Source organism: Diabrotica undecimpunctata, chromosome 8, assembly GCF_040954645.1.
Source record: "Diabrotica undecimpunctata isolate CICGRU chromosome 8, icDiaUnde3, whole genome shotgun sequence".
NCBI lineage: Eukaryota > Metazoa > Arthropoda > Insecta > Coleoptera > Chrysomelidae > Diabrotica > Diabrotica undecimpunctata.
Window position 1 is genome coordinate 19,164,169 of NC_092810.1, and position 16,014 is coordinate 19,180,182.

Sequence of the window (16,014 nt, forward strand, 5' to 3'; positions counted from 1 at the left end):
ATTTACGACAGATACTGGCAACCGATTCATGATGTAGCTACTTTCATCCGCTTGCGAAAATGAAATAGAACTGAGCTTTTATAGTTTTTGCCAACACGTTTTTGGTCTAATGGCTAGTACCCAAATCGACAAAGAGACATGTTTGCTTTGCGTGGACAATGAGATTAAAACTGATTCGCTTCTCCTAATGACTTTATAATGATCTTTATTTCTTAAAGAATTAGTTTACATACAACTGAAGCTATTGAAAATTTATAAATATAGATAAGTTATTGACAATGAGTTTTTGATATATTTTACTTTTTTATAGTATTTTTCTTCATATTATTGTTTAGTTCGACAATGTAACTCTCTTATTTATATATAGATGATTGAATTTTGCTTTAGTTGAAACAATAATGATAGTGTTTTATATACCCGTAGGCAATTGTTGTGTGCGCGTATATTCCAGTGCTATAATTCTTAAATCCAGTCCTGAAGCGCCGCTCGGGGCAAACCGGCAACGTGGTCGGCGGGTCTCCCGTAAGAAATACATTGCCTATCTTACCTGCACTGCAATATAACTGTGGCTTTTACTATAGGACCACACTAAGGTAGCTTCCAAAAATTAAAAGACTCAAGATATTTATTCGACGATAAACAAAAAAACGCATGAAATTCAGTCCATTTATTGTTTTACAAGACATCATAATTATCATTTACAATTTAAAACTATAACATATAGTTACCTCGACAAGGTCCCTTGTACGCAATAGGGATAGCTTTGCCTCTCCTGCAAGCTTTTTCTCTCAAATGACAGGCGCTAGGATATGTAATACCGTCTGATCCGCACACTTGACGACGTTTCGGAACGTTTGGACATTTTCGTGTGCAGTTCACACAATGCGGTGTTAAATTTTGGTCCAATAAGCAATGTTTATTCGATGGACAGACAATTTTATCACAGGAACCTTCAACAAATAAAAAAAATCTATTATGGAGGGATCTGGCGTAAATCAGAATAGAAACAAAATAATTTGTTACCAAATTTATTCCCAAAAGTACCATATAGGTTTATTTGGTTACCAATTTAATATATTTTTAATTTATTCATATAAATATAAATTGTAACATGCAAAATTATAACCCATCAATTCGCGAATGGTATAAAACAAAGCTTAAAAAAGATATTAAACTATTATTGATTAGTGATCGATATAGAATCAGGTTAATCGACCAAATAATGTCATATCAGATTTAGAAATAGAAGGAAAACCTGAAAATATTGACATACAAACTTTGAAGAAAACGATTGGGAGCTTTAAGAATGGTAAAACTTGCTGTCAAGGAGGTATCCCTGTAGAATTAGTTAATAATATAACATCTAAACGTTTTCAGATATTCCTAAAAGGACCCCCAGTGCCAGGGGAATGGAAAATGGCGTATATTTCATTTATCCATGAGAAAGAAGACACGAAATATTCTTAGAGAGAAATGTCAGTAACCAATACGATCAGTAGACAGTGTGTGATAGAATTCTAAGAGACTTATAGAGTCCCAATATAGTCAATATAAAATTGGGGAATAAGGTGGATTAACATTCAGAAATAGAGAAATTCGTCTAACATGGAATCTAAGACGGAGTTCCAGCTCGTTTTGCTGTAAATATTAGGCATTATTTAGATCAAACATTTCCTGGACGATGGATTGGCAGATTACGTAGTGTTGAGTGGTCTCCTCGTTTACCCGATTTCAATTCTAAACATTGCTAGGCTTTTGTTTTATCTATTTAAGATGTTCCTGAATACATAAATTCGAAAGTATTGTCTACTGTTGAATTTGTATTGAAGTAGAGATTTTAAGAAAGGTACAATATACACGGTGTTGTTCATCGTGCCATACACAATAACCAAGAAATAAAAGCTTGCAAATATTACAAGTTTGGAAGTAATATTTGATCAAACTGCAAACTGTAACAAGAGAATTAACTACAGAATTTTATAAGCAAAAAGGTCAATACAATGTCCTAATAATATTTTATGGAGTAATCTGATATAAAAAACAATTATAAGGTTATGATTAAGAGTATATGGTATATAAACTTGGAGATTAACAGAGAAAAACAAAAAAAGATAAAGTAGTTGCGATGGATGCAATTAGAAAATATATCTAGAAGAGATATCTAAAAGAGATATCTAGAAAGAATAATAAATGACGACTTTAAAAAAGGTATAGGAATAAAAGGAGCAATCATAAAAGATACAGAGAGAAACCAGTTGATCTGTTACGGACACGTAAATCGAATAAATGACGAGAGATTCCCAAAACAATGTTTGGAATGGCAATCTCCTGAACATAGAAAGCGGAAAGAAAAATCGAAAGCTACTTGAACGGCTGGCGTAACATTGTAAAGGCGACAAACGCGTGATATCTATACAGGGTGGCCGGAAAGTCCCTTTACAGTAATAAATTGCTTTCATATATTAACAACATAATATTGTTTGTAAGTTATTTATTAATTTTTTATTTATCTAAAACATCAATATGCATACCTTCATTATCGCTACAAAATTTGATACGACGTCATGTTTGTATGTTCATCAGTCTCAACATGTCTAGAGCCACTGACGTAAAAGGTAGACGAACTACATTTCGCAAGTATTCATTCGAAACATATCTACGTTTTCTAACCTCCTCTTTAATAAAATCCCACGGTGCATTGTCCGCGATGTCAAATCTGTCTTGAAGTCAAGATATTGGTGTAGGACAGTTTGGAGAACCTCGTCCAATCCATCGATTTGGAAAGATTTCATTCAGGCGGTTGTCGACAGTGACAGACAAATTTGGTGTAGCGCCATCCTGTTGAAAATAAACGGTGCCAGCAATTCCCTGAGCTTTCAGTTGCAATAGTAACCACTCGTTGATCATCTACAGATGAGTGTGATGAGTAACGAAGCATTCAAAAATATGGCCCAAACAGATAAGTTGAAGTGATTCTCCCATATCATGAAATGAGGCGGGTTGTTTTATGATTTCCTAAAAGAAATGAGGGTTGTCCTTTGTCCAGAAATAAACATTTTGATTCCGAGAGCTTTATTGTTATGGCGACGTTCGTGTCGTCACGTCTCACTAGCAACTATTGGTTGTCTGGCTGCGTGACCAGACCAGACAGGTACCCTTGACGATGCGCGCATGCGCCAACAAATATTGTCATGGTGTTTAAACATTATTAATAGTACTGTAAAGGGATATATAGACAAACATCAGAGCATCAACAGAATTTAAAATTTAAAATTCGTAGAGTTAATAAAAAATTTTATTAGGTAAAGAATTGTTATCAATAACCTTTAAGTGCATATTTGTTATTATATCATCTGCTATTGATGGTAGAAAAGGTATATATAATTTTAGTAAACAGTTTAATACTTACTTTGACATATGCCCTTGTAAGCAATAGTCAGAGAATTTGATCTACGACGACACGATTGTTTTCTTAACCTACATATGTTTCTATAACTCCGGCCATCGGTTCCGCACACAGGCCCTTTTAAGGGACGGAATTTTCCTTCTTTGCATCTGGAGGCACACACGCATTTCGGTGTACCTTTGCGCAATACACAAGTCTTATCTACATCACATACGACTTCTTTACACGACTCTAAAATGAAAAAAATATATATGTAACAAATACAATATATATAAAAAAAAATAAGTTTCATAATATTTTTCTATGCCTTTCACTTATGTGATTTTAACAACCCAAGCATACCAATAGTATGAAAGATGTATTGGCTGATTGATAAAGACCAGTATGGACGTATGATTGCCAACTCTAGGGCTTTGCTAATTAAAGTAATATCCAGATCGTCCAGAGTTTCTAGAGTAAAATATTAGTGAACATGAGTATGATATAGTAGACACTATTTTCCGGATTAACATATTTTTTTAAAAAATATTTAATGACTTACAGATTACTCGGGTATCTCTAAAAGGCGTTTTTCCAATGAGAGTTATATTGCGTTCTTCTAAGAGTTACATAGTGTACGGACCCAGGATTGTTTCCGATCGCTGACGGTGCTTTGTGGCACTCATACGGCCAACTTTGAGCCAAAGTATTTTATGACAAAACTCTTCTGACAAATTTATCAGCTCTTGGATTACCGTGTATTCCCCGATAACCTGAGACCCATACCAGTGTGACACTTTTATCTGTCTAGTTCGTTTCGATATTCCCACACTAGTTTAGAAGCCATCTTAGTGCTTTTAAGAGTCCCATGGTCACTTGAATATCTGTGCATATATTGATCCTCTTCAGGTCAAAAAACCTCATCATGATTACTCTTAAGCAATGCAATATTCCGTAAATCTCTGCCAGGAATACAAGGCATATTTTTCTAGTCGAAATGGTTACATTTCCAATACTACTTTAAATATTCCTACACTGGATCCTTGTTCTGTTTACCAGGTACAACCCAGCAGAATAGATGGTATGTTTTCTCTGCCCCATCCCTCGCGTGGGCAGATGTCATCACCTATTCATTTGTAATGTTACTGTGTTCTGATCTCATCATTAATGATGTGCAGATAATGAAGATGTTGTAGGGTCTCTATAGCTGCTGATGCTGTGCCCCTAAATTTCTTTGATTCCAAAGCAAGCAAGTCTGCACTACATAGTATAAAAGCAGCCACACAGGGTAAGACCGGTCGTCACTCGACACTGAGCCGTTTGATGGTTCTTGTATACAGCACACGATACTGGCACGTTACGAGTGAGGGGAGTGGGCAGATTGAGTAGGCTCTTGAAAATGGTTCCAAAATGGGTGCCGAAATGTCGAGCATTAAACGAAATACTAAATAAAATCAAGACTACTACGCCTATCTACTATCACTATTCTATATCCTATTTTTTTCAATACCAGTATGAAGAAATATCGAGAAAAGACGGAATTTATTATGCAGTGTCTCTATTTAGAGCCTTCTTAAGTTCCCAAAGCAACTACGAGGTTGTCATCTGAAAGGAAAGAGAACTTCATGCTGACGAACTGTTGTTCGTCAAAATATGCCTGTTTTTAGTGTCGGGTTATTTAAACCTCATTAGTACACGTAATGTGTATCGTTGTGATTTTCTTTTGAAAGACAAAAATACTACCTTAGAGTAAGGAAGGTCTCTTTTCCATCCTTCGGTTGGATCATATCATATCTTCTCATCTTTTCTCTAACCTAGATCCATCTATGTACTAGATATTTCCGTTTTCTGGCAGAATATCAGTCCTATCTGGCCATTACTTTTGACTCTACTACTACCTCTCATTTGATTCCAAAGAAAAACCTGTGATGTTGCCCATTTTCTCTCATCTTAAGCTGATCCTCGAATAAGTACCTTTCTTAGAAGCTTCCCAATATTTCGAGTTTGTTTATATATCGTCTTTGTTTTACCTTAGTCCACCAAACTAGAGATGCATATGTTACTCTGGGTACTAGCACCATCTTTTGACCAGAGTATTAGTGGGACAAGAATATGAAGCAAGAGATATATATGGATAAAACACTTAATGTCTTAAAATAACAGTATAAGAATTTAAAGAAGCGTTAAAAAAAGTAAAGCAAGAAGTAAGATAGTAAAGTTGGACAGTAAAGTCAGCTAACTTAAATAAAGAGATCGTAAAGTATGGAAAAAATGTACTTTGTTAATTGATTACAAAGTGTTTTTAATATAAAAAAGACAAAAGATTTGTGCAAAGTATAAAGGTGTTATAGTTATAAGTTGTGTAGCTGAGACTGTAGCCTTGTTGGCCGCATAATCAAAAAGAATAGAAAGTCAGATAGAATTTATAGAGGAAAACTGGTTTCTGGCCCATTATTATTTAGAAAATTTATGTGTTTAAAGAAAAGAAATAGAACAATCTTCAAAAGGCAGTCGGGATATCTACCTTGTATTGATAGATCGTGGAAAGTATTGCTATAGAGTCTTAGAATTAAACAACAGGTATTTGAGATGTTCAGGATTATACACACGCGAGGAAAATAATAACCTTTACGATAAGACTAAATGCAAGATCTTAAACTTGGCTGCTGCCTGTCCACTGGATTATATACAAGAAGCTTCACTTAAACTTACCTCGACATGAAGAACATCGCACTCCACCACCTAGTATTCTCCAGAAAAACAACGTTCCAGAATCAAGTTCCTCTGCCGACCAGGATGTCGTTACAGAGCGTCCGGAGCAACAATCTTCTTTCGACATTTTCTCGTGAAGAAGTTCCGTGCAACGCCCGTTTCCGTTACGTACCATGGCCGACCAACAAGTACCACCTGCAACAAAAAATTACATGTTAAGTTATTGGTGTTTACTTCTGCATTAAGATCTATAGTGGGTGGATTTGAGTTCGAAGTATGTACTTTAGATAAAGGGCGACAATGTTGACTTTTAGAGTTTATGAATCGGAATAAATAGATTGCCCAACAGAGAGCTACTTAATATTGATTCTTAATATTACCTAGCATATTTATTTTTATGCCAATACCGCTTATTCATTGTCTTAGCAATCTTCTTCTTCTTCTTCCTACTTTATAAATAGGCTTAATGCCTGTTTTACTTCGGTTTTTAGCCTCAATTGGCGTTGTCTGACCATCTTTTCCTCGGTCGTCTCAATGATCTTCTTCCATTTGGCGGTTTGTCTCTTGCTATTCGTACGATTCTATTTTCTGCCATTCTTTCGATGTGTTGATTCCATTCCACTTTTCTTCTTTTGGCCCACGCGTTTATTTCCTCTATACCACATCTCGCTCGTATTTCCTCACTTCTTACTCTGTCTCTTAGAGTTTGGTTTGTTATTTTTCGTAAGACTTTCATTTCTGTTGTTTCCAGTAATCTTTGTGTTTTCGCCGTATCTGTTCTTGTTTCCGCTGTGTACGTCATTATCGGTCTTATTGTTGATTTATATATCCTGGTTTTCGTTTCCGTTGTGAGGTATTTGTTTCTCCAGATTGTGTTGTTGAGACATCCTGCTGCTCTGTTTGCCATGTTCACTTGTTTTTGTACTTCTTCTTCCACTTTTCCGTAGCTTGACAGTTTTATTCCCAAGTATTCAGTTTCCATCACTTGTTCTATTATTTTGTTATTTACGGCTAGTTTACATTGTCTCGATTCCGCTGATATCACTATCGCTTTAGTTTTCTCTGTTGAGATCTCCATGTTGTATATGAGCGCCTTATCTTCGAATTCTTTAATTAATCTTTGTAGGTCATCTTCATTTTCGGCTGTTATTATGGCATCGTCGGCGTAGCATATTATCCTTATTTCCTTTTCTCCCATTCTATATCCTCTTCTTTTTTTTAACTTTCTTTATGATTTCATCCATTATCAGATTAAATATTAATGGGCTTAGCGAATCTCCTTGTCTAATGCCAGTTTCATATTTGATAGGTTGCGATAGTTTTCCTTTACATCTTACCATAGCTATGTTATCTTTATATATATTCTCAATGGTTTTTACTAAATCCAGTGATATTCCCTTTTCATATAATAAATGTATCGCGTCCCGAATTCTCACTCTATCAAACGCTTTCTTCAAATCTATCAGACACATATATGCTGGTTTGTTGTATTCCAGCGACTTTTCTTTTATTTGTCTTATTACAAAAACTGCATCCGTGCATGATCTTCCTGTCCGAAATCCTTGCTGTTCCTCTTGCAGAGATATTCGTTCGTTTATTTTTGTCGCTATTATTCTTGTTGTCAATTTGAGAGTTGTATTTAATAGATTTATTGCTCGATAATTATTGGGGTCTTTCTTATCTTCTTTTTTGAAGAACATCACCATGATCGCTCTCCTCCATTCATCTGGTATTCTGTTCGTGGTGATTATTTTATTAATAAGAAGTTGCAGTTGTTGTACAAGGTGATCACCTCCATATTTTAAGAGTTCATTTGGTATTTGATCTTCTCCTGGTGACTTTTTGTTTTTTAACTTGTTTATTCCTTCTTTCACATCGTTTTGGGAGATTTAGGTCTTTTCCTCTGTTATTATATTTGGCGTTTCTGGTAATGGTTCTTCGTTTTGTTTTTTAAACATTTCTGTCAGGAAGGCCATCCATGTATCTACTTGTATGTGTTCTATTTCAACTAGTTCTTTCATTTCGCTTCTTTGTTGTCTTATGAAGCGCCATACTTGTTTCTGTTGTCCATAGAAATCCATCTCTAGTCCTTTTGTGAATCTTTCCCAGTAATCTGTTTTTGTTTTTCTTACCATTTGATGAATTTCAGTTCTTATTCTTTTATATTCTTCATATGATTCATTCGTTTTTTCTGACTTATATTTTAGGAAAGCTTTCTTTCTTTTGGTGACATTTTTGTTTAACCTCTATTATAGTGTAAACCATGGTGTTTTCGTTGACCACTTTTTGTTTATTATTTTCGTTCCAAGTGCTTCTCGGGCAGCATCCAGAATATTTTTCTCCAGCTAGTTTCTACATTGCTTTCATTTTCGATATTCTCCATTTGTATTTTCTGTTCTAGCCTTTTTTGATATAATGATTTTATGGAGTCATCTCTCAAATTTTCTATTTTTATTATTTCCTCTGAATTGGTTTGTTTAAGCTTCTCTTTCCATTTTTCATTGAATATAATTTTACCAAGTACCAAATAGTGATCGCTTTCCACATTGGGTGATGTCAAACTTCTCACATCCACTATCTGTTTATGGTGAATATTTCTGTTTGTGACCACATAATCTATCATTGATTTATGTCCTCTTGTATTTTCAAACGTGTGTTTGTGTTGAATTTTATGATCAAAAAATGTGTTGGTTATCTTTAGTTCGTTTGATATGCAGAATTCCACCATTCTCTTTCCGTTTTCATTGATAACTCTTTCATTAAACCTTTGTTTTATTCCTGGTATTACTTCGTCTCCTATTCTGACATTGAAATCTCCCAATAATATAAGTAATTCATTTTGCTTCACTTCTCTTTCCACTAATGTTTGAAGCTCATCATAGAATTCTTCTTTATCGCTGTCAGGTTTGCAGTCTTCTGGTGCATATATCCCTATTATGTCAATAATTTTGCTGTTCGCCCTAATTTTTACTAAAAGTATTCTATGAGATATGTACTGGCACTCTTTAATCTTATCTTTATATTTTGTTTTGATCATTATTGCTTCACCTTCCTTTGCTCTTTCTTGTTTCGGAACCCCACTATATATTAGTAAATATTCTCCAAGCCGCGTCTGTCCTTTACTTTCCCTCTTTGTTTCTTGTAGGGCGCAGATATCCATTTCATATTCTCTCAACTCTTTTTCTATTTCCTGATCTCAGTTATTTAGGCTTTAATAATCTATTATCTATTAAGATCTTTATCAACGTCTGTTTTGCCTTGCAATTTTTAGAAGGCTCAGATTAAGGCAGAAATCTGAATTGTGTTTCGAAACTATTTTACCGATTTATTATCAGATGTCGCTATTGCGTTCATATCGAAGCCATTTTAGTGTTGCTTCTTAAAGACAGAAAAGATTTATTTTTCATGTTGAGAACGCCTATGAATAGCTGTTCTGATGAGCCCTATTAGGGCGAAATACGTATAAACAGATACATAGACACTTTGTACGTGAAATCAAATCTTGACTGTCTTTTTATTTTTTTTTTATTTTTATATATGGCAGGCTACTAACCTAACCCTACAACCCTCCTTCAACCTCCTATAACTAATCAAATTGATAGCTAAGTATTAATTGGTCTGTACATATCACAAGAAAAAGTTTCAGAACTGCTATAATTATAGTTTATTTTTATGAACAAGAGAGTAATTAGCATAATTTTAACTGGTAGCTCCGACCACTCCATGGGCGTGCTCAAGATTATTTGAAAAATTACTTTGAATAATTGTAAAAAATAAATGAATTATTTCAGTGTTATAAAGTGTTATGTGTATGTAAACAAAAGTGACCTCTTTTATCACACACTATATTAGAACTGACTGGCCTACATTAAAAAGGGTTTTAAAAAATTCACATTTTTTTTAATTTTTAAAAATTACAAAAGAGAAAAAGAGTTTTTAAAACCGTCTAAGGTATGTTAACTAGATGAATAAAAATATTAATATAAAACTTACAGCTACTTGTTACAAATCCAAATCAGATTCAGAAGATGAACTTTCAGAACCAAGATTTATAATAACTGGCTCGATCATTTTATCAGTAATATTGTCCAGCTTCCACATTTTTTCCTCTTCTTTAATAGTGTGATTTACTGCATTTTCCCAGTTTTCAGGTTTTACATTATTTACGGCCTCCAAAAACAACTGTTTAACATCATGAATTTTAAAAGTGGTATTTTTTCTTGAAACTTCACTCTTTATCTGTGCCCATACCAGTTCAATCGGGTTTAATTCACAATGATATGGTGGGGATCTAAGTACTGTCATTCCACGATTTTTGGCAATTTCATCAATTTCGTATTTTTTAAATTTTTCTTTATGAAGGGCACATAACGAATAAAGTTCCTTTCTTATAGATCCGGGATGGTACGTAATATTTTTTGAACTCAGCCAATTCTGCAAGTCTTTTTTTAACCACTTGGTTGTGGGCAGTCCTTCTATAAGTCTGGAGTGATAACTTGCATTATCCATTACTATTACACAGTTCTTAGGAAGAAGATCTATCATTTGTTCGAACCATTCTTGAAAGACATCAGCGTTCATGTCTTCATGGTAGTCACCGGTACGAGTTGATTCAAAAGTTAATAAACCACCTTCAACAAAACCGTCTGAACTGCCAATGTGTACTATTATCAGCCTGCGTCCCTTTCCTGATGGTGGGTTTAAACCAGTAGATAAGTTATTTACAAAAGCGTGCCTTTGACTTGTAACAGTTTCATCCTGCCAAAATTTATTTGGTGTATGACCCTCGTTGATCCATGTTTCATCAAGATAAAATATTTTTCTTTTTTGGTTTCTCATTTCCTTTATGGTTCTTAGAAAATGTCTTCTCCATATGACAATATCGCTTCTTTCTAATAAAATAGACTTTCTGGGATTCTTTTTCCAGCGGAAGCCTATTTCTTTTAAAAGTTTCCATAACGTACTTCGACTCATTTCTGGGTAATCCTTATCATCTCGAACTGAGACAAGAACTTTATCCAATGTTGGAAATTCTTGTCTAAAGAAGAATTCATGCACTTTCCGTCGAAGTCCTTCTTTAAAATGATATTCTATTTGAAATATTGGTTTCCCTGGAGCATTACGTGGCATTTGAAAACTACCACATTTCTCTTCTTTAATAACTCTGTAAATCGTAGATTTCCCAACACCAAGTGTACTGCTAACTAACTCAACGGTCTCATCAACACTTTCACATAAACGTTTGTCTGTAAATGATTTAAAACAATTAAATATTAATGTTTTTTCATTAACTGTTAGAGGACCAATTTTTCGGCGTTTACACGGCACTTCCAAATTTTCCATAACACTAGTATACACAATAAACTGCACCTTGCAACTGAAGTACCTACTTTTAGTGAACTGTTAAGAATTTTGAATACGCCACTTGGACCTTCCTATGTACAAAATGGAAAAACCCACTATCACATTTTCTGTGGAATAAGTTTAGAAGGTAATTATCTAGTCAATTACTGTCGTAGATTCCTGGAATTAAAGAATTAAATGTTTGATTGTTGAAACCCTTACTTCGTGGAATGCACTCATTTCAGATAAAATAAAACGTTTTATTTTATCTAAAGAATTAAACTTTATTTTGCAAATAGGCAAAGAATTAAACTTTATTTTGCAAATAGATAAAATAAAACGTTTAATTTTATCTAAAGAATTAAACTTTATTTTGCAAATAGGTAGGTACTTATTAAACTTTTATTGGTTATATATAACCAATAAAATAAACATCTTACATTTCTTGCAAATTCATTAGTACCTGTTAACCTCCATCACTCCGACACTGGCAACCTTATTTAGGGATTAGTAATCCTCACAACTATTGTATTCTATTCTGCTCCAACCTTTATACCTGGTGGTCATACTCAATTTAAAATTGTTTTCCTATATACTTCTGTAAACTTGTTGACAAATATCTGTTTTTCATTGAGTCACCCGTATCAACAGTTTAGGGATTTGCATATATAATTTATTGTTTTATTACTCTCTCATACATAAAAATACACTATAAGAATATTTTGTTATTATACTGATTTTTTTTTTAAATCATCTAATATATAGACTTCAGTTATCAACACTATTTAACCAGAATTTATTTTTCAAAGACTATCTTAATTAATTAGTTATTGAAAAATATTTCACCAGTCTCTTATTATTCATTGATAAGTCTAGGTTATAAATATCACATAGTTTATACGGTTTGTTTGCACGACGATGAAAAACAATTTTGTAGAATTAAGTGAAGCATTATTATAATTACTGTATCTAATACGTAATAGTAAAACTTTAAATCCAATAATTAAGTGTGAAATCGATAATTGGTATTAAATGAGTAGATTCATTGTTCAATTTGCAGTTTAAATGAAGAATGAATTGGTATTTTTGTGCGTTTAACACATAAACTTAAAACTGTAATGCTTTGACGATCGAGATTAATAATAATAAATAAAAACGCTATTAAAACAACAAGAAAATATAATATAGTATAACCAAGGGGACGAAATATGAGACAAATTAAGATATAGAAAAATCAAGGAGCACCCAAAGACCTAAAAATGGCGTTTTATCGACCACAGGCGCCATTACCACATTAGGAGAAATTGAAAAGGGGGAAAAGAGTTGCTAATATTATGAAATACGATATAAATCCACCATATATTCCTAAACTTTAAACAAGCGAAACTTATCTTCGAAGTCTTGGAGTGTATTAAGAAATGTCCAGACATATTGATAAATTGTCTAGACATATTGATAATTGATAAATTGATAAATCAATTTCATTACTCTCCATCCAAGCTTTAACCAATTTTGCTCTATGGCAAAGAGCATTATCATCCTGAAATATAAATTTTTCTTCGCCAAACAGGTCTTTTGCCAAACAGCTTTTTTCAAACTACGCAGCATCTTATTCTGTAGTACCTTAATGTATTTGGTAGCATTCATCATCCCAGAGACAATCATAACGGAGGTTGGATGTTTAATTGTGGAAGAACACATTTTGGATAAAATTCTTCACCAGGAAATCTTCTAACGAAGGCATTTCCAGCATGATTATTAATATGAAAGTGGATTCATCACTAAACAGTGCACTCTGTCACTGCTCTGCTGTCCAGATTCGATGTTCCTTGGCCCATTTCAAACGGTGCAATCTTTGCTTTTCTGAAAGCAGTGGTTTCTTCTGTGCCTTACATCCTCTAAGTCCAAAACTAAGCAGCCTTTTTCTCACAGTGGAAGTGCACACGCTTACACCTGTAGATTCAGACCACAGCTTCGTCAATTGGGTGGAATTAAGGGTTCTGTCTGCCAGACTTGTTCTTCTTAACGCAGCGTCATCCCGAACAGAAGTTTTCTTTGGTCGGCCACTACGCGGTCTGTCGTCGATTTTTCCTTGTTCAGCATACTTCTTAATGACTCTAATCACTGTAGATTGATTACAGTTTACTGCGGATGCTATTTCACAACTCGATTTGTCGTTTTTATGGTGAAAAATAATTTTAAAATGCTTTTCGACCGATAATTTAGTTTGTTTGGTCTGGGATGACATTTTGACCTATTTATCAAAAATCAAAGAGCGAATAAATGTGTTAGGGTAACTACAGTGTTTATATAGTCAAAATATGTGGCAAATTTGTCATTGATTCTATTTAATAGTACTTAACGACTTAATAATCACCTCATAATTTTCTCGGATTATGGGAAATCCCTTCAATCAGATTATTTTAATCTTTTTTGTAGAATTTTGAGCTAGTAATTAAAAAAACATGTGATACGAATGGGAGAGGATAGGCTACCAAAACGAGCACTGAACGCCAGAATGCAGGGAAAGAGACCAGTTGGAAAGCCAAGAAAGCGCTGGGAAGACACAGTAAGCAGCGACGCACAAGCACTTTTAGGAGTCCGTGTATGGAGAAGAGCAGCCACAGACAGACAAGGGTGGAGGCAAAAAATAAAGGAGGCCAAGGCTCATTTTGGGCTGTAGTGCCGTAGAAGAAGAGAAGAAGAATTAAAAAAACATTAGTAAGTATACCGATAATGCTAATTGCAAGCACAAACTTAAAATGAATTAGCGAAAATATAGAAAAAAACCTCAAAAACTATAAGGCGCTTAGGTGATGCAGGACTTTTCAACACCACTGTATTTTGTTTTATTAAAATAATATAATTAATGATTTTGGCTGCATGCGAAACCTTCCTAATACCAAAAAAGACCTTTTATCTAAGAACATAATATATGAAACGTGAAGACGAAGAAAAAGATAAACTATCTACTAATAAAAAGGAATGCAATAGTTTGTATTAAATTAAGTTCAAAAGTATCTGTGTCGAAATTTTGTCTGAACTTTTTTTCGTGTTAGTCGTCAAATGCAATTTGTACACAAGAGTACAAAAAACCGCAGTGTAAATACCGATGCAACGTTGTTATTTATGTTCGGCTAATATTTACTTGTTCATAAAGACACATTTGAAGAGTCTGTAGACACTAATAAAGTAAACAAAAATAACTTTCAAATAAATGATAATAAATAAGAGCCACGGAATTTCATGATCAAATAAAAAACATGCCAATAAAATTTTAGCATGGCGCGGCGACCGACCTGTAGCTTCTCTCGTAATAGTTTCCAGGGGTGGATTGTTCTGAACTATGGATTAAATATTATGTAAACGTTAGTACAAATCTACAAATCTAAGCATATATTCCGAGATTATTAAACTAAACGAAGAAATAAATACTTTGTAATAAATTTGAATAAAGACATTTACACATAAATGTTATAGGGTGTCAATTTTAAAACTTACAATGGGCTATTACTCACGAACAAAAGCTGATATCGAAAAATGCTTGAAACCGTTTCTAGGATAGTAAAGGGGAACTAAAATGACATGAAAGAGAACTCACCTTCATCGACCCCCTAGGCCCTACTCACCACAATCAAAAAAGTTTAAATTGCAAACCCCTACTTGTGATACATCATTGAAAAGACTATAAAAAAGGCTATCCAATGGTATAAATAATAAATATACAGGGTGAAGCAATAATTGTGAAATTTTGGCTTAAATGGAAAATTTAATGAGGTTTTTGTTGAACTAACAATTTTTTAAATGTCAATTAAGTAAATGTTTAAAGTGGGTTCCGTTGTTTTGTAAACAATAATCAGCCTATTTTCAAATTATGCACGAACTTTGGCAAATGTTGTTCTAGTAATAGCGCGACATGCTTGCGTAATTCTTTCTCGCAATTCCCCAAGTGACGCAGGTTGAGTTTTATAAAGAACTGACTTTATGTAACTCCATAGAAAAAAGTCAGGTGACGGTAAATCTGGTGACCTCGGTGACCACTTAATAGGAACTCTCCTTCCAATCCATTTCTTCAGATAATTAGTATCTAACCAGTGCCTAACTGGAGCTGCATAGTGAGGAGGTGCTCCATCTTGTTGGAAGTGCAGCGAATCTTCGTCTAGAGCTAGGCTGCTTTGATCGTCCCTTTGGTTCTCTAATTCATGTACAATTAAAGGTTCGATGGTGTTTTCCAGCATATCGAGATAAATGTCGCCACTTAAATCGCCTGGTATGAACAAGCGGCCAATTATAGCATCGCCTAATATTTCTGCCCAAATATTCAGTTTTTCAGGATATTGAGTGTGACCTTCTCTGAATAGATGTGAGTTCGCATCATTCCAGTACCGACAGTTTTGTTTATTTACATTACCATTCAGCATAAAAGTAAATTCATCAGTGAAACAAATATTTTTTAACATTCTCGGTTCAACGCGAATTCTTTCAGTCATGAGTTCACAAAACTCAATTCGTCGGTCTGGATCATCATCGCCTAGTTCTTGAAGAATTTGTGTTTTGTACGGGTGAAACTTATG

General features: G+C 34.1%; 1 protein-coding gene across 1 annotated transcript in view; it reads right to left on the reverse strand.

The window, feature by feature from the left end:
* Fs (Follistatin) overlaps positions 1–16,014 on the reverse strand; it is a 278,287-nt gene that overhangs the window by 17,646 nt on the left and 244,627 nt on the right. Inside the window, exons 3-5 of the mRNA XM_072539803.1 lie at positions 6,098–6,292; positions 3,410–3,637; positions 729–950 (exon numbers count right to left, since the gene is read on the reverse strand). Of these exons, the coding sequence (XP_072395904.1) occupies positions 729–950; positions 3,410–3,637; positions 6,098–6,292 (645 nt within the window). The remainder of the gene's footprint in view (positions 1–728; positions 951–3,409; positions 3,638–6,097; positions 6,293–16,014) is intronic.